The sequence below is a fragment of the Scylla paramamosain genome, chromosome 23 (genome assembly GCF_035594125.1).
Source record: "Scylla paramamosain isolate STU-SP2022 chromosome 23, ASM3559412v1, whole genome shotgun sequence".
Taxonomy (NCBI): domain Eukaryota; kingdom Metazoa; phylum Arthropoda; class Malacostraca; order Decapoda; family Portunidae; genus Scylla; species Scylla paramamosain.
The window spans coordinates 319,849-340,479 of record NC_087173.1 but is presented as its reverse complement, the minus strand read 5'-3'; the positions used below and the strand labels follow the sequence as shown (position 1 = coordinate 340,479).

The window sequence follows — 20,631 nt, the reverse complement described above, 5'->3', positions numbered from 1 at the left end:
GTGGTGAAATGATGGACAAAGTGTTATACGAGTGGTTCAGCTTGAAAAGATCAGAAGGAGTCACAATTACAATCACAATGTGTGTTGGTGAGTGTGAGGTGACAGTACGGGTGGCGACGCGCGGCACAGCGATCAGCTGATCTTTGTTATGGTAAGATGCGTGAGTGTAGGGTGGTGACTGTGGACATAATTTCACTTCTATTCAAGTATCCGGCATGTCGGCGGTCCTGTTGATGCCGGATAAGAGGGATTTTACTGTATTTAAAAAAATTTTCCTGAATTACCTTCAGAAATTCTTCTACTTCCATGTTATCCACCATCAGGCTCCAGTCGATATTCCTAAAATTAAAGTCTCCTACCACAAATACCTGACTGTACCTTCCTGCTCTATTTAATTCCTGCCACAGTGAGGTGTTAATTTCTCTTGTACTGTTCGGTGGCTTGTACACTACTCCCATTACTACTGACTGTGATCATTCCTTAATATCTACCCATATTGACTCTGTTTTGCTATCTGCATTCAATTCAATGATTAACATTTGAAAATAGCAGGCATAAGTAAAACATGTTATGAACATTTTTTTTTTAACATCTTCACAGTTCAACTCATCATTTTCTTTTTTGTTTTGTCAAGTTCTTTACAACACATCTCTGTTCTACAGTCACTGCTGAGTCTGATGGTGCCAACCAAGACTAGCTATCCCATATAAGAAGTGAGTTATGGCAAATAATTCACGCACTTTCGCGCTAGAGCTCAATCTATAGTGATGAGGTGATAGTTGCAAGAGTTGCGAGACAGAAATCTTCGCCCACATGCCTATAAATTGAAATATGCAAAATACAGCAAAGGTGAGTCTGACGAAGAAATTACATAAAATAAGATACGCCTTCAAAAGTTACCAACCAAAAAATGTTTCTGAAACTGAAATCAAAATTTTTATGTGCGGACACCAAAAGGTGGTCCTGGCCAAATCATTGTTGCGCCCTCCAGGGCCAGGCGGGGGCAGTGAGGTGTAGAGATGTGTGGTAACAATAATATAAACCCCTCACTCTACTAGGGGAATAATCCCTCAAAAGATATTTAATACTTTACTAAATGATAAAGAAAACTATAAATTTTCTTTCATTCGCTGACAAGAAAAAAAAAAAAACGTGATGAAATTAATATTTTCAGAAATCTACAATGACGAGCCTCTAAAAAAAGGGAGACAAATAGTGTGGGCCAGCTCTTGTCATCAAGGCCCACGTCACCTTGACTTTTCAAGGTGATAATCAACATACACAGAGACAAATAAGGACACTTCATAGAACTATACAAGTTTAACTCTGATTTTACTTAATAAAGCTGCAACAAAGGTTATGACGATAAAAAGTTACCTTAGGTTAGGCCGCAAATATTATGGTGGTAACGCTTCCTGGGAAATCAGTTAAAAATAATATCAATACCAATTGAACAAAGAAAATGTAAATATATTTTCTCCAGATAAGGAAATTTTTTTTCCTTTTTTATGTGGAAATCAAACTCACACTAAATATAGATTGTTACAGTAATAGTTTCCAAGGACACTTTATCATAACATGCAAAATATTATTAATCTACATAACCGTAAAATGCAGTAAAAGATAAATAAACAGATAAATTAGAAGATCTGATATTTACCTAAAAAGTACTCAAGTGAATATTCCTGTTATTGTGTAAAGTTTTTTGTAATTGCATTTTTCCTTTCTTCATTCACATATTCGTATATAAAAAAGATATATATATATATATATATATATATATACGAAAAAAAAAAGAATGCAAAATTGACAGCTAATTGTTAGGTTTCAACTGAATCTCCAAGTAAATATTTATACCAACAAGATGACACCATTATAGAAAATATATGATTTTGTATCCTTCTTTTTTTTCTATGCATAAACTAAAATAAGCACATGAAGACTGGAATACAAAAATTATAGTTTAGAAAAAGATTCTCGGTTAATCCACAAAAGACTTTTTTTCCTGTAAGATGTTGCAATGAACATTATAGACTAAATTTACATTCTTTCTTCTTTCATATATATACCCTAGGAAGGCACAAAAATGGGAGGCAAAACAACGCTTTGGAAAAATATTTAAACTAATCCTTCAATGGATAATACTACTGACACGATACCATGGAAGCACATCTTTTCTTTCCTTCATAGATTCATAGGAAACTGACAGGAGAAAGGCTGGCAACAGTGACAGGTTTCACTTGACATGGAAAAAAAAAAGTTTAACAGCGAGTTCCAAAACAGAGTGCACATGATGTAATGAAGCAGGTACTCACTTTCCTCCTGCATGTGTTGGGAGTGTTCATCGCGGCACCACCTGCCATCCTTTCCTGAAAATATCAAAACATCCACATAAAAAAGTGATGCAGCTTGACTATTCTAAAAAGAGCTAAAAATGAACCAACATGAACAGAACCACCACAAATCCTTTACTGCATGAGTTACAATATACACATGAACAAAAAAGGAAAGAATAAATACTGAAGAAAAACACGAAATGTCATCAATAAAACATGTCAGATTCCTCCATGCAAGAACACATGGATACATGGAAAACAACACTGAAAACAGAACACACTTGAAACGCTAAAAATGTTAAATATGCACAACAGCTACAACAAAATAAAACGAACAAACACCATTACATATATAACAAGATTAAATAACAAAATAAAAAGAAGCAAAAAATAATAAATGCAAAGCTTCCCAACATTCAGCAGTACAAACCTTAAAAAAAACAGCAAGGATACACTTATAAAATAATAAGTACCACTTCAGTCTAGCCATAAAAAGTATTCACGGCACAAAACATGAAAGTCCCTTTTGAGTATCTCTGCCAAGGTGGCCTGACTCATCTATTCTTCATTTTTATTATTGTTCAGTAATACAACACATCCGCCTTCCTCCGTTTGTGGTTCTGATAACAACAACAACAAACACTCTCTGACCACTCCTAGTTAGATACCTGCCTTTTCGTGTGGTTACTGCGAGGACACAGCATGTTACCTATAATGTCTTAAACAACAAAACAACAACAATAACAAGGGCTCCAGAGACAACAAAGATATCATAGTTGCTGTTGGTTCTGGATGTCACTGCTTCTTGGTAAGGATCTCAACAAAAGTGAACACCTGTGAGATCCACCCTACTTCATGCTTGTGCTGCTAACTCGTCTGGATGATGCAATACATTTAGTGTGATACCTTTCACTGGACCTGCCTAGTATAGTTGTGTCTACATATTTCAGTTCCTGCAGTCATCTGAATAGAAAAGCTTCACTGCAAAGCCAAGGTAGTGTTTTGCTGGCAATAACATTCCTATATATGCATTACCAAAGGCATCCTAATTTTTTTTTGTCCCACTGCTTACCAAACCAATGCCAGACACTCTTTTGATAAGGTCCCACAGGAGGCTATCTTTCCTACCACGGCAAGACTCACACAATTTTCTCATATTTTCCCTGAAAACATATTGATGGATCTCAAGATGTTAGTGTTTTCTACGATGCCTTTGCTACTTCAACACTATACATATATATAGAAAAAAACTTTAACAGCAAAACAACAAACATGACAGCATCTGCTTAGATTCTATCACCATTGCTGTCTTGAAAGCAAAAACAATTTATATGAAAAAGTGTAACTGAAAAGAGTGTAGGTTAATTAATGAATGCTTTGATATTCTAAAAAGCTTTGCATTATAAAAGAAAAAAATTGCAGATATTCTCCTGACCAATTACTAATCTCTCTCTCTCTCTCTCTCTCTCTCTCTCTCTCTCTCTCTCTCTCTCTCTCTCTCTCTCTCATCTAAAGACCAGCTAATAAACAAATATATAAATAAATATCCCCATTGAAAGCATTTACTATGTGTAATTCAATCTCCCGTCGTGTGAGCACATGAGTAATCACACGTCTGAAGAAGGCATGCTAATGAACACCAAGCTGACGAGCCTTTTTATTTGTTACTCACATTTGAGACTAGCAAGCCCTCAGAATATTTAAGCCACTTACCGACTTTTTATGCAAATATACTTTCTATGTACGTCTCTCTCTCTCTCTCTCTCTGAAATATATCTGATGCAAATAATTTTAATGTAGCTTTAGGTGACGATGATCTTTTTAGACCTCAACCTGTAAGTGTTGAAACTGTTATCCTCACTATTAAAAACCTAAAAGAAACTAGTTCTGTAGGTTCGGATGGCATTTCAATGAGATTTATTAAGGATGCACTCTATGTTATAGCTTTTTATTTGACGTGTATCATCAATACTTCAATTGTAACAGGCATCTTTCCTACATCCTGGAAACACGCACTAGTTGTACCAAGCCTCAAAACTGGTGATGTTAATGATCCAAATAATTTTCGACCCATCTCTCTATTACCTATCATATCAAAACTATTAGAAAAAGTTGTCACTAATCAACTTATGTATTTCTTGGAATTTAGTCAATCATTGTCTAACACCCAACATGGCTTTCGTCCAAAACTGTCAACAGAGACTGCACTTACTGTTATCTCAAACAAAATATATAGCAATATGGACTCTAAGAAAATTACATTGTTAACCTTGTGTGACCTCTCTAAAGCTTTTGACAATGTCAGTCATGAGATCCTTTTAAAAAAATGTTCTGCAATAAAAATGGACATCTTCTGGTTTAAAAGTTACATTGAAAACAGAGCTCAGTCTGTCCGTCTCAATAGCACAGTATCTAATAAACTTAACGTAGCTTATGGAGTCCCACAAGGTTCAATTCTCGGACCCGTTTTATTTTCGATTTATGTAAATGACCTTAATGAGAGTATCAACGAATGTTGTCTAACACAGTATGCTGATGACACTCAGTTTCTCCACGCCGACACTCCAAATAACCTTGTAGCTCTCATCTCTAGAACGGAAGAAACTCTGCGGAATGTAAAACAGTATTTTCTTAGAAACGGGCTGATGTTAAATTTAAAGAAAACACAATGTATCTTCATTGGTAACAGACAACTTTTATCACAGATTCCTCCGAACACCATAATAGACTGTGATGGAGACTTCATTTACCCAAGCTCTCATGTTAAAAATCTTGGTGTTTTCATTGATAAATACATGCTTTTTGATGTACATATTGGTGAATTAACAAAGAAAGTCATGGGTGCATTAATGTTCATTAATAGAATAAGCCAGAACTTTGATAAATCAACAAGAATACTTGTAGTACAGTCACTAGTTCTCAGTTTAATAAATTACTGTATTGTAATATGGGGTACAACTAATGAAACTTTGCTGCACAATGTCCAGAAATTGCAAAATTTTGCAGCTAAAGTAGCTGTTGGGTGTACCAGAAAGTATGATCATGTAACCCCCTTCATAAAAGAGTTAAAGTGGTTGAAAATCAAAGAGAAGCACACCTTTGATAAATGTACAACTGTTTATAAGGCTGTCAATAACTGTTATCCAGACTGGTACCTCAAATTTCCCACAGTTAGAGAACACACCACAAGCAACACAAGACAGCTCAATAACCTTTATGTGGGTAGAGCTAGAACAGACTCTGGTGCCAGAGCCATTACGATACTTGGACCAAAGTTATGGAATACACTGCCCACCAATGTGATCAATTCTGAAAGCCTTTATGCTTTTAAGTCTAGACTTAGCGAAATTCTTTTAAATAATTATTAGTCAATGTTATCATAGCACAATTATTTTAAATGACGTTTACTAAATGTTTAATACAGAGTAGCAAAGAAATTTTGAGTCAATCTACTTTTTATTGTGTGTGTGTGTGTGTGTGTGTGTGTGTGTGTGTGTGTGTGTGTGTGTGTGTGTGTGTGTGTGTGTGTGTGTGTGTGTGTGTGTGTGTATTTTATTTGCTATTATATATTAAACATGACTACCTATGTTAACCAATCTGTAAGAATAACCATGTCTCATGGAATAATAAAGAATCTGAATCTGAAATCTGAATCTCTCTCTCTCTCTCTCTCTCTCTCTCTCTCTCTCTCTCTCTCTCTCTCTCTCTCTCTCTCTCTCTCATCATTTATCTCTGCATAGGAATGACTATTAAATGCCTTGACTGTTAAGGTTTGTAATGAAACCTGATATAATAATAATAGTAATAATAATAATAATAATAATAATAATAATAACAATAATGATAATAATAATAATAATAATAATAATAATAATAATAATAATAATAATGATAATAATAATAATAATAATAATAATAATAATAATAATAATAATAATAATAATAATAATCAAACAGTTGTAATGAAAACTCCAGTACATCTGGTTTCATAGAGTTTATACCAAGCCTCCAGTACTTCCCCTACATAAGGGCTTGATTGAGTACCTTACCCTCTCCCGGCCCTCTAGTCGTCCTTCATGAAATCCGATGCTCATAATCATATTAATTGATCTATCATATCAGCTTCGTCTCTCTCTCTCTCTCTCTCTCTCTCTCTCTCTCTCTCTCTCTCTCTCTCTCTCTCTCTCTCTCTCTCTCTCTCTCTCTCTCTTCAGAACTATCAATATACAGAATAGCAGGTTCAAAGTATTCTGTGGTCGTAAGACTCGGCCTCATCAGACAGTGGGAGCGCTTTTATGTTGCTCTGCTTCCCTGCAATAATATTTAATGACAATGAGACTTTGGTTGTTAATGAATGTGCCATCAGCACGTGCAATGACTGACCGACAGACAAATACACACACACACACAAACACACACAGTATCCAAGCTGCTATCTGCTGCTATCCAAAAGCTGCTTGACTGTTTCCGTCAGCTTTACCAAATTATTTATAGCTAGGATCTTGTTTAGGGCACTCAGGAGACTACAGTCACTACACGCGACCTCTGCACTAAAGAAGGAATAACAAAGGTACATCTACCACAAATACCTATTTTATTTCTATGTTTTTTTTTTTTTTTTCCAGCAATCTGTAAATCTGCGTGGCTGCTGCTCAAGGTGGCAAAGCATTAACAGGAGCTGAGAGTGTGGTGGGATGGATGTTTTGACAGTATCTGTCCCTTTCTCTCTCCAAGTAGATATTGTAGAGTACCTACCAAATTTTCTATAAAAATAAGACGTCTACATTCTGGCACAATGAACCATGTTATTTGACACGTTTGGTGATAACGCCAGTGACAATGAGTAGCCCTGCACACTAAGGATAGTTTCCATATATTACATATGACCTAACAAATAGAGGTATCTTAGCATCACGTCAAGCCATGCATACCAACCTTACCGACACAAAACGTGATCAGGCAGCGGGTTTTGTATTGTTCATTATGCCACAGTTCGCGCCACACTTTAAAGATAGTTTTCGGAGATACTGTACAATCATTGGCTGAAAAGTTCTTTATACAGTCATACAGATCAGTTACTTTCAACTTGGGTCCACTTAGACTAATATGTATGAGACTACACTTTTATTTGAAATATTTAGATGCAGGTTCTACTTTATGCTTCTGTTTATCCTACTTAGTATTAAAACAAGAGTGGGATTTCATTTAGTTTATAAAGGAACGTTACTGAATGCTGTTGACGAGACAACGATGAGACAAATTCTTATTTCAGTTCTACATCACCAGTGTTTACGGCTTCACTCCAGAACAGGACTCCCTAACCTCCTCTCATCCCAAGCAAAGCCTCTTACGAGTAAATCGTTTCGTTATTGTCAATCTATTATCTGTTCTTTATATTCAAGAGAAAATATGGAAACAGTTGGATCTACTTTTCTATGTCAAGTCTTCTGGGTTGTGACTGATTTCTTTCTAGCGTCTGCAGCTTAAGAGTGTCAATGAAGAATAATGATGCTATTTCACTGAACTTAAAGCTTTCACTGTTAGGACTCTCTCTCTCTCTCTCTCTCTCTCTCTCTCTCTCTCTCTCTCTCTCTCTCTCTCTCTCTCTCTCTCTCTCTCTCTCTTTCTCTCTGTCTGAAACCATATCTTGCTCCCAAGCAGAATTCACCTTCTCTCTTTTACCCATCTTTACTATATTTCAATAAGTAAAGCTATTTCCTAAGAAGTAACATCCTAACAATCCTCCTTCAGCTTGAGTAGCAACACTAATTTTATTGCAAACCTTCCAGTTCGACTTCGCTTAGATTACCTTACTTAAGGTTTCCAGTCAAGAGATACCCTGCCATGCCTTGCCTCACCCTCCCTAACACTCCGCCAAGACAATGATTCCCTTGGTACCATCGCCGCGTGTACCAGGATGACAGAAAAGCCGACAGTCCATAGGATACACTGCTAAGCCATGCGCAGATTAGCTCCGTTAGCGTAAGTCCGAGAAGACGAGCAATTCAACTGACCTTGGAAAACCTTGAGCTGAAGCAAGGAGGGTAAGTAGTGTGTCTAGAATATGAAGGTGGTAGTTAAGTGAGACTGAAGAGGAGGAACACAAGTCATGTTGCGATTGATGGATAAAGGCAAACAAGGGAGAGGGTCGCAAAGAGGAAGCGAGACGCAAGGCGCCTTCAGGCCAGTCACTGCTGGTGTCCCTCACCTCCCCTTCCTGCCTCGCTGCGAGGTGAAGGGGCCACTACCACCGCTGCCTCAACACTTACACTACCTTTGCGTCTCAACACTGAAATGCTTGAATGAATGGGAATGAACAAGAAATTAATGGTCACTTAGAATTGCTTATAACAAGTACATGTTACTAAGTGTTTTAAATCAATCTGTCTGTCTGCGTCTGTTTGTTTATCTCTGCCTCATATGTTCACTATAATGTTCTGTAAGAATGAGCATCCCAATTTCTGTTGCTTTGTTGCAGTGCATATATTTGTATCAATGGTGTGTGTGTGTGTGTGTGTGTGTGTAACATTACGAGTGGAACAATATTTACGAGTATGAGTCAGTAGGTCTGTCTTCTGGTATATTTAGTAGTTTTAGGAAATCAATGACAACTACGTATTGTGCCTGAAAAATGGCATACCGTAAATACGAGGCTATGAAAGAAAAAATATAGTTAGGTCACTATGTATGCATTTTCTTCGCTTACAGTAATTGTTATCACAAAAGAATATACGAGTAACGGAAGAGGCATACGTTTATATTATGCAAACATTATGCTGTATTAATATCCCAATGACTAATTCAGTTGGATTTTTGGTTAAGTACTCGCTGCAGGGCACGGTAAAATATTTATTAAAGTGCTTTACAAAAAAAATTGTGCAAATATACTCTTTAGAATGAAATATACCAGTTTCTGCCGCTATTTAAAACTACTTTGTCCATGTCTGTGTCTGCCCGCACATCCATCTGTCCCTCTGTCTATTTGTCTGTTTCTCTGTCTGCCTGCTTGCCTTCTATTTTTGCCTGCCTGCCTGTCTGCCTGCTTCTTTGCCTGCCTATCCTCTTCAAGTTAGGCTGACTATTTCCCTGTCACTCTGTCTGTCTGCCTGCTTTCTTTCTTTCTTTTTTGTATGTCCATCCACCTCTTTCCCTGCCTGTTAGTCTGTCTGCCTCCTTGCTTGCTTGTTTGCTTGCTTGCCTCCCTGCCTGTTTGTTTGACCGTCTGCCTTCCTGTCCGCTTTCTCTCTCTCTCTCTCTCTCTCTCTCTCTCTCTCTCTCTCTCTCTCTCTCTCTCTCTCTCTCTCTGATGATTACCTAAACAAGTCAACACATTATTTAAATCACAACTACGTAATACCAAGGTACTTGAAGGCTTGTCTGTAAGTGGTATCAGTGTGAACAGGTTACATCACGCTCCTATACAATCATGATTTGCGCAGCACACCCTCCATAGTAGGTTGGCAGGCACTTCCCACACGTTAAGGAGTCTTTCTTCATTTCACTCTCTAATTTAAACTTTATGCAAATGAAATTAAAGTTCAGGATTTAAATGATCACTTACTTTCTTCGCGCATAACAAAAATGTGCTGGACAAATATAACGAAAAATATTTACATAAAAAAAACAATAATAATATTCGAGCCACACTTCACAGTAACGAAAGCTTTCATAAATAAAGGAAGATATTGCAAAGGTCGCACTGAAATATTATTTATCACCGTACAACTACCATACCTAATTCCCGGGAGCAGACTCATGCAGGATATAAAAAGATGAAAGACCAATAAATAGTAGGAGAGAGTCATGAGAACATGGCAATTCATCAAGGAACTCCCGAGAGAGAGAGAGAGAGAGAGAGAGAGAGAGAGAGAGAGAGAGAGAGAGAGAGAGAGAGAGAGAGAGAGAGAGAGAGAGAGAGAGAGAGAGAGAGAGAAAAAAAAAAACTAATTATATATAGAAATGAAAACGAAATTAAATTGGTTAACTTCCCAGCCACAACCATCGCCACCACCACCACCACCACCACCACCAGGTCGCCGCCACCAGCTTGAACCGCAGTCAAAGGGAGCGCCATACATGTGCTTAATTTCTGGCAGGGTTTTTTTTTTTTATTTTTTTTGCAATACCGTAGGAAACTTGAAACGCCGTCTTGATAAATATTTTACCTCAAATCCGCGGGTAACAGTGTTTGTTTGTTACAGATTAAAACTCCTTGCCTCCAGGAAATGAGGGCACCTCATTTCATCTATTTTCATTCTTTCCTATAAATTTTCCTTCGGGTTTTCCTTCTCTAACCCAGTAAGGTATTTACTTCAGATTTGCTTCCTGTACGGCTTATGACGGAGGGAGTGGAGGGTGAGGAGAGAGCCTTCCGCTTTGCTGTCCTTTTCTTCTACTATCACCTTAGTAGCCCTAGGACAGATCATCTCGTGAGAACCGCAAGGTTTGTTGTGGCCTGTATTTCTATGTAACTTTATGTAACTCTCCCTCGCTGTACACACACACACACACACACACACACACACACACACACACACACACACACGTTAATTAAAGAAATGCTGTTGTTCTGTCATGTATCCGGTATATTTTGTTTTGTTCTCCACAGGTAACAATTAATGTGGTGCTTTTCCCGTTCCAGTTCTCTGTGACCTCTGGTATTCTTTTAGCCTGTCTTTTTACTCTGACAGGCGATGCTACTGTTACGACCACGACGATGAGAACGAGGACGACGACGATTAGAGTCACCGCACGCACGACGACAAAAACGACAGTGATGATTTTTGTAAAGTTAAGCACTAGTAGCAGCAGCAGCAGCAGCAGCAGCAGCAGCAGCAGCAGCAGCAACAGCAGCAGCAGTAGCAGCAGCAGCAGCAGCAGCAGCAGCTATAGTAGCAGCAGCAGCAGCAGCAGGAGTAGTAGTAGTAGTAGTAGTAGTAGTAGTAGTAGTAGTAGTAGTAGTAGTAGTAGTAGTAGTAACAGTAGTAGTTGCTCCTTTTGTTGTTGTTGTTGTTGTGGAAGGAAGGAAAAGCAGCAATACCAACAACAGCAGCAAGATCAGCGACGGCAACAGCAACACCAGCAGCAGCAGCAGCAGCAGGAGCAGCAGCATATTTAGTGTAATAATCTCCAACAGATAAAACACGCGGTGAGAAGTAACACGAGGCATCCTGGACAAACACCTGTCCACCTCGGCCCTGCAGGAGCTAAGATAGACAAAATGCATTTATAGTTGTTCAAGTGTCCAGCTTAGGTAACAGAGGCGTAGGTTAAGTCAGCCTGGTTGCATGGTGCACACCAGGATGCATGATATTTTTCAAAGGTTACCCAGAATTGTTGGCTACATGGAAGTGTACATGACATGACCAGTGTCATGAGGAAGAAGAAGTAAGTTGCCATACTGCTTAGTATGAAAAGATATAAATTGTGATTAAAGTATTACAAATTCATGTATTATATTGGTATATTACAGTACACTCAAACGCAACCCGCGCCTCATGTGTTTGAGATGTGGCGTTTTAAGACCAAAGAAAAAAAGTCAAATATTCATGTAATTCTTTTGTAATCAGTTGTCCAAGGCTCAAGTGTACATAAATTTATTAAATTTATTTAATTTAAAGGATGGATGGATTTAGAAAAGGTGGAAATACTGAAAAAAAGAAATAAATAGAATAACATTCAATAAATTATGAGAAAAAAAATTACGTAGTAATAAGACAGTCTTCTGCAGGAGAAGAAAAAGAAGAAGGAATAGGAGGAATAATACAGCAACATTCTCGCATGCATTGTTGAAGTTGAAGTGTGGATGTCTGAAGCAGCAGCTTTGCCTGGCACTTTCACAGTCAGTCCCCTAACTGACTCCCCTGAGTTAGCGTAGTTTCCTTTCAAGGAATTCTTTTTTTTCTCTCTCTCTCTCTAAACACAGCCTATCACAGGTCGAACTTTGCCTGGCGCCAACGGAGATTTGACCAGTCGTAGTTTACATATATATATTTCTTCCTCTGATGGCGGTGACGCTGCTGCTTCTTCCTCTGAGAGCAGTGGTGGTAGTTCTTTTTCTCTGCTTCTTTTTCTTGATTTCTTTCTCTGATGGCGGTAATGCTGCTGCTGCTGCTGCTGCTGCTACTGCTGCTGCTTCTTCTTCCTCTGATGGCGTTGCTTCCTCTTCTTGTTCTAAGACAGTCAGTTTGATGGTCTGAGTTGGTAGGTGGTAGGGTAGACAGAGTGGAGAAAGTAGGAGGTGCTGCACACTCACCTCCCCTGCTCCCCAGTCATAATTCAAGTCAGGTTGGTGGAAGACTGGGAAGGGTAGGGAGGTGCTGCACACTCACCTCCCCTGCTCCCCAGTCATAATTCAAGTCAGGTTGGTGGAAGACTGGGAAGGGTAGGGAGGTGCTGCACACTCACCTCCCATGCTTCCCAGGTTACATTTGTAACATCTGTCAGGTTGGTTATTTTTGGAGTTGCCAGGGTCAGTCAGTCAAGCCCAGGGAAGTGCTACGCACTCACCTTGCCACGATCAGAGGGGTGGTGGTGGTGGTAGATTTGGAGCTGGTAGGATGAGTCACATTGGTGGTGGAAGTCAAACTGGGAGACTGGGAAGGGTAGGGAGGTGCTGCACACTCACCTCCCATGCTCCCCACGGTCAGTCAATTTGGTGGTCTGTTGCCAGATTAGAGTAAGATTTGTAAGTCAGTCAGGATGGTTGTTTTTAGAGTTGCCAGGGTCAGTCAGGCTGGTGGTAGGGAAGTGCTACGCACTCACCTACCCTGGACAGGGTAAGATGTAGGGATGTAGGTATCAGAGTCACAGTGTCAGAGAGTTGCTCTTAGAAGTTGCCAGGATGAGTAAGGTCAAACTGGGAGACTGGGAAGTGTAGGGAGGTGCTGCACACTCACCTCACATGCTCCCCAGGGCCAGTCAGTTTGGTGATTACATATCTGTAAATCAGGCAGGTTGTTTGTTTTTTTGAGCTGCCAGGGTCAGTCAGTCAGGGTCAGACAAGGGAAGTGCTACGCACTCACCTTGCCAAGATCAGAGGGGTGGTGGTGGTGGTGGTCTGTAGAGTTGGAGTTGCTCTTTGGAGTTGGTAGGATGAGTCAGATTGACAGGAGACTGGGAAGGGTAGGGAGGTGCTGCACACTCACCTCCCGTGCTTCCCAGGGTCAGTCAGTATGGTGGGTCTTTAGAGTTGCCAGGATGAGTCACGGGAAGTGCTACGCACTCACCTTGCCAGGATCAGTTGCCAGGGTGGGGAGTACTGGAGTACTGGTGGTGGTCTGTACAGTTGGAGTTGCTAGAATGAGTCAGATTGTTGGTCAAAGTCAAACTGGGAGACTGGGAAGGGTAGGGAGGTGCTGCACACTCACCTCCCGTGCTTCACAGGTGGGGTTGTGGTCTTTGGAGTTGTCAGGATCAGTCAGGTTGGTATTGATTTATTTTTATTATTTATTGTTGATTGCCAGACTTAGTCACTTTTATTGACGGGGGGAATTAGGAGTTTTTTGGTTTTTACTTTATTTATTTTTTGTTAATTTAATTTAATTTATTTATTTTATTTTATTTTCTATTTATTTTATTGTTTTTTTTTTCTTTATACCTGTATATATTTTATTCTTTTTGGTGTGGTAGTCCGTAGACTTGGGGAGAGAAGGGAAGTGCTGTGCACTCACCTCTCTTGCTCTCCCGAGGTCCGAGGTGGTAGGGTGGCTTTTATTTTTATTTTATTCATTTATTTACTTATTTGCTTTATTTATTTATTTTATTTTATTTATTTATTTATTTATCTAATTTTTTTTTTGCAGGGAAGGTTGGGAGAGAAGGGAACTGCTATGAACTCACCTTAATTTTTATTATTATTATTATTTTTTTTTCTATCTTTTGCCTGGTAGGTTGGGAGAGAAGGGAAGTGCTATGCACTCACCTTTATGTTTTTTTTATTTATTTTTTCCTGTTAGGTGGAGAGAAGGGAAGTGCTATGCACTTACCTTTATTTTTATTTTTTTTTTTTTTATTTTATTTTTTTATTTTTTTTTTTTTTTATTATTTTTTGCCTGGTAGTCCGTAGACTTGCCAGGGTTAGGTAGGGGAGAGAAGGGAAGCGCTGTGCACTCACCTCCCTTGCTCTCCCGGGGGCGGTAAGGCGGTGCCTTCCTCCCCTGGGGAGGGGTAGGGAGGTGCTGCGCACTCACCTCCCCTCCTCCCCGTGGGCAGCTCCATCACCGTACCTGTGTGTTTGAGGCACACATGGTGATGGAGGGATGCTCTTTGAAGGTTTTTGTGAGTTCCGAGAGGGGGGTTCGAACCTACGCGCCCCTCACTTCCCTCACGCCAAACTCCAAGTGCATCACTCTACCCACTGGGCCACGAGGGCCCTTTTTCTTTTTTTTAAAGTTGGTCTATTTCCCCATCTTCCCCATCTTTTTTGTAAAGTTGGTCTATTTCCCCATCTAATGTTCACGCCAGTATGTATTAAAGAATTATGATGTTAATTAATTTCATTACGTTATTTATTTATTTCATTTTCTATGGGATATGACCGCTGGCATCCCACACACACTGGGTTCCCAAGACTGTCACTACGCCATGAAACCCCAACGGTAAACAAGATATATTTGAACACATGATTTCCCCTCCAGTGTTCATGCAGCACCAAAAGTTCAATAAGAAAAACTGCTGCTGATTCTAAAGTGAGCGTTCATTCCCACAGTGATAATTAGATAATTGTTGACTTGTGGGAGTATGTCGTGGAGTGCAAATAGCAGTAGGTGAGATCAGAGAACTTTACAGAGGCGGGCATTCCTTGTGTCTGGAGTCGCCTCCTGGAACCCTCCCCTGTGCTGCACCACCACCACCATCACCAACAACAATAACAACAACACAACATTACACCTGTCCATCCTGCAGCACGAGAATGACTCAGCCCAGAGAACCACGGATTGCTTTATTCGTAATTCACGTCCACTCTCAACACAGACATCAATCAAATTATGTCATTGAAAAAGCTGGTGAAGCACTCACTTCTTCACACAGGCTTTACTACCTCTCAGCAGGATGAAAGCTTCCGACTGGGAGGAAGGGCGGCGTCGGGAGGGATTAAGAGAGAGAGGGTAGGGGGACCAGCGGAGGCTGCAAGTGTGTTTATGCTTCATAGGTATAAAAAAAAAAGAATACTGCATGAAAAAGAAGAAAGACCTGTGCCCCTCCCACCCCTGCTCCCCGCGTGAGACGATACGTAGTGAAGTGGTACTGTTGTTGTTGTTATTATTATTATTATTATTATTATTATTATTATTATTATTATATATTATTATATATTATAATCATTATTACTATTATTATTACCATTATAATTATTATTATTACCGTCATCATCGTCACCAGCACCATCATTGTAGTGTAGCGGGTTTGTGTCCTTTTATCTCCGTGTCGTATCTTGTAAGTTGTAAGTTTTGATAGTTCAGTATTTGTAACGATGGAGACCTTGTTTTTTTCTTTATTTTTTTAAGCAATGCACGGTGTCATTGGCATTTACATCTATATTTTCTACTGTTTTTTTTTTTCTCTCTCTTACTTATGTACAGAATCTATTTGTTTTGCAGAAAAAAAAAAAGTCCAAACAGCAACAGACCAAGAGGTTCTTACAAGTCTGTTTGGGTGACTGTTTAGGTGGTGTTTGGGTATTCTACTCTATTAGTGGTAGGCAAAGGATAGCACAGAAGAAGGGTCCTTCCATCCCCCACTCCCTATCCCTCCAGGCAAGGCTCACCTGAGAAAGGAAATGGTACCATGTTGTATAGAAATAAAAAACAACATGGAATGTGAGAGGAAACTAAGAAAGAGAGGAGGACTACTTCTACCACATACAATCTACATGCCAGCACGGACAGTACGGAGTGAACGTGTTCGTTATTCAGACATGAACAATGACAACCGGGAATTAGTGTCTACATACTTGTCAAGACAGGTTTTCAATGAGTGTACAGTACCTGAGTTAACGACGCTTGATGGAACACAATTCCACATATTTATGACACGATTGAAGTAAAATGTTTGGCTTCATTTGTTTGAAATCGCTTACCTATTATTTGCTATTGTTTCTTGTAATATTAGACATGTTGAGTCTTAGGAAGAATTCGGGTCTCATATTTGTGAAACCCTTAAAAGTTTAGTAAAGCAATATCAGATCCCCTCTTAGCCTGCGTTTGGATAGGGAGAATAGATCTCGTTCTTTTAGACGTTCCTTGTAGGGTTAATTGCGAAGCTTTCAAGTAATTTTCGTTACTCTACTTCGTATTGTCTTTTTTTCTAATTTCTCAATATTCCTTCTGTAGTAGGATGACAAAAACTGTACATTATATTCAAGATGAGGAGGTACAAGTGAGTTGTACAAGGCCAAATTTTTTTTTTTCAGATTTGAAGGTGAAAGATCTTCTTAATGAAAACTATTAATTTATTAGCAATTTCAATGACTTCGGTACAGTGTTTGCTTGGTTTAAGATCTGCTGTCACTAAAACTCCCAGATCTTTCTCAGGATCCAAACTATTGATGGGGGATTACTTTTTATAATTTTCCAGCAGATTACTATTTCCTATATTTAATACGTGGCATTTATCAAAATCAAAGTTATAAGCCACGTTTCACACCATTCAATGAGAGTGTATACATCATTTTGCAAAATTTGACGTTGGTTTGGTGTCAGTCTTGTTAGCAATTTCAGTATCTGTGAATTTTGACAGTTTACTTCTGATTCCTTCGTCTATGTCATCGATATATATTATGAAGAGGATCGGTCCTAAGACTGAACACTGAGGAACGCCACCACTTACATCAATCTAATTTGAAGAATTATCGTTTGTGGTGACCCCCATACCACAATATATATTGCACTGTCAAAAAAAAAAAAAAACGAAGAAAAGACGAAAGAAAACAAAATAAGGAAAAAGAAAGAAGTGAAGATAAAATAAGTCAGAAGAAAGAAGAAATGGAATGTTTATAGTGATTGATGTGTTGCTGATATCATGTGTGTTTTTCTCACTGAACATTAATGGCGCCGAATGAATATTTGTTGTGTTTGTGCATGTGATATTGTCTGTGTTTTGCACGATGATTGCGTTGATCAGTGAATATGTTGAAGAGATATAAGGTAACATATAATAACTTTCAATGATTTAAAGATGAATGTGAGTGAGAAATTTTGAATTTTAAGAAATGTAAATAATTAGTAGTTATTAATTAAAATATGAAAATGTTTGTGAGTTTTACAGTACAATTTATAAACCAATTCCTTGCAATATCTCAGAACACGACACGTTAATTCAGTATGTCTGTCTGTCTATCTGTCTGTCTCTCTGTCTGTCTGTCTATTTACCTAATCTATTTTCTACTTACTGAACTGTTTATCTACCCATCTATTTATTTTTATATCTAATTAAATACTTATTCATTTATTCATTTATCTATCAATCTATCTATCCATCCATCTGTCCATCTATATATCTATTTATCAGCCAGTCGATCTATTTAACCATTTACCCATCCAGCCATCTATCTATAACTCTACCTGTTCAACCAGATACCTATTCATTAATCAATTCGTCAGACCAACAACACATTTCTCTATCTGCGCCTGAACATACTCACCGATCCATCTCCCCGTTCACCGCCACTGTACCGAGATAATGCACCCTCAATACACTCCTATACTCGGCGGCGGCTAGGCAACGCTATTTCGACATGTTCCACTAAGCATCCCTCCAGTTCCTCCCACAGCTCCCTGCTTATAAGGGGAGACCAGGCCCTGCTAATACTACGGGACTGGAGGAGGAGGGGGAGGAAGAGGAGGGGCGTCTGTTGCAAGCATTATGTCGGCAAAAGGAAGGATGGAACGTAAGGGAGAGAGGATGTAGGATGGTGGAGCGAGGGAAGAGAAGAAAGGAGCTCGTGAAAATGGGAGAAGTTGAGAGTGAGGTGTGGTGGTGGTGGTGGTGGTGGTGGTGGTGACGGACGGAAGATTAATTAGAAATAATTATTTGTGGCGGGGGTGATGTATGGGACAGAATCATGGTGGAGTGTTGTGTAAGCTGTGGTGATGGTGACGGTGACGGTGATGTTGTGGTGACGAGGATGAGCTTGTGCGTGAATGATTACTGATTAGTGATGACAGGTTAATAGAGCGTCAGTTTATATTAACAGCCACTGGACATGATACATTACGGACAGCTGGTGTGCAGTGGAGGGAGCGTGTTATTATCATAGTCTCCAGATCACTTATTAGAGTCTAGAATAGATCATAAGGGTAACAATTTGGTTACAGTTTACAATACCACTTAATTTCCGCATGGTAAAGAGTGGATGGAAAAGAGAGTTAAATCAGGTTGGTTCATTTAGTTAGGAAGGTGTCTTGATACTCGTCTCTTATAGCAACTCAAGTCATACGGAGGTGAGTAAACATATATGATCAGTTCAAGTCATAACAAGTTTGGGAAGTTAGATAAAAATCAGGGTGAATTACGGAGTTTAACTGTGAAAGGGATCAAAGAGTGAAGAGGCCAGTCAACTCTCGCACTATTAAAGAGAAAACAAGGGCTGAAAGTAAGTGAAAAGCCTAGTTGTATCAGAGCGTGTGTTTCATGAGCAGGGCTGAACTGTAGCGTTTGGATTGCTTTGTATTCATGGTGAGGGGAATCACACCAGGGGCGGGATGTGATACGTTAATAGGAGTGTTTGTATGCATAATAAAGTGACACAATAATGGATATGGAACGTGCCACATTGATTGCTTTGCATTCATTTTAAAGGGAAATCATGCCACCAATGAAATGTAACACGTTATTTGGAATTTTTTCCATGAAAAGAACCGTAGTAAGGCAGTTCAAGGAAGCACTAAGTGGTAGTCAGATGACACTTGATCATAAAAGTAAATGAATACCTAACTCAACGCACAGAAAAAGAAAAAAAAGTACTGAAATTTTAAAGAACACATGCTTCTCTCTGACGAGCATCACTCGCAAGACCTGCATTACATTCAGTCCCGAAGAATCCTCAAGAGTCCTTTTAAATTATTTGACCCTTCCACATGAAACAATCATACTGGAGAAATGGTTCTCAACTGGTGGTCCACAGTGACTCTTTAGGGTGGTCCACAGGATGCCTACTGTATTTGCTGATAAAAATTAAATGGAAAATTCAGTATGAACAATTTGATCAAAATGAATAACTACTATTATTACATTTCTATCTAAGAGAACCATTGACAGTCTAAGTTGTAGCTGTTAGGTAATACTTCGAGTCACTTCTAAGTTTAATCTACAACGAATGTTCAAGATTCACGCCGCCATCCGGGACTAGGGCCTGAGAACATACTTGTACTATACGCGTCAAGGTGACGAGCCATCCTGTTCATTTCTGTCAGCTTCCACGCGGCTACACGAGTCGTCAAGTGCTGTGGACCACCGTGCCTGTGGCCACTGGCCACCGAACTGCAGTGTTGATTAGTTGTATTAAAACAAAATTGAAAGGGTCCACATTTTCTTTTTGTTTTTGTTAGTGGCCCGTGGCCTGAAAAGAGATGAAAACCACTGCACTAGAGAGTAATAACGGCATTAGCAAAAGCGTCCACTTCAAACACCCTTTTGTCTCTGCCTGTGGGCGCACAAATTACCTCAGAATGTTACGTCACAATGAATAAGACAAGTGTAAAAGCTTTCTTTCTCTTAAATTTGAATACCGTCTTTTCGGAAATATTGATTTTTTATTTTATTTTGTGCAATAAGAAAGAAAAACTTGTGCAATTTTGAGAAGAGTGAAAAAAATCTACAATTCACCCTAAGGAGGAGGAACAGAAAAATTATGAACTCTACCACCAACACCACCACCACCACGTCCACCACCACCACCACCACCACCACCACAACCACCACCTCCTCCTCCTCTTCCTCCTCCTCCTCTTTTTTTTTTTTTTTTGCATAGGAATAATGATAAAATCTCACTTCATTCTTTCCAATCAAAATGCAGTCAGTTTTTCCCACACTGCACGATGGTTTTCCCACGCCAGCACAAGCACAAGGGCGTGTCAGTTTGGCAGAAGTCATACACTGATCTAGCTTACATTACTAAATGGTAGTTAATCTAAATTAATTCCAAAGCGATATGTAAAGACCTGTGGAAGTGTTTCTATTTTGGTTATCCATTGTAATCACATGTAATCCTCATTTTCTTCGTCCGCATTCTCCTGTTATTGATCAACTTTGTGATTTTAAGTACTAGAGGTCAAAGTTGCAGGGGATAACCTGT

The 20,631-nt window shown here is 39.2% G+C and overlaps 1 protein-coding gene across 40 annotated transcripts in view; it reads right to left on the bottom strand.

Moving 5' to 3' along the window:
* LOC135111973 (circumsporozoite protein-like) overlaps window positions 1–20,631 on the bottom strand; it is a 184,500-nt gene that overhangs the window by 139,445 nt on the left and 24,424 nt on the right. For 26 of the 40 annotated variants that reach the window (XM_064025677.1, XM_064025694.1, XM_064025693.1 and 23 more), the window contains one exon: window positions 2,316–2,369. The exons of 13 other annotated variants lie outside the window; for them this stretch is intronic. In XM_064025677.1, the coding sequence (XP_063881747.1) occupies window positions 2,316–2,369 (54 nt within the window). Of the gene's footprint in view, window positions 1–2,315; window positions 2,370–19,303; window positions 19,897–20,631 lie in introns of those variants that run through there. One more of the 40 variants, XR_010273953.1, reaches the window with a different exon arrangement.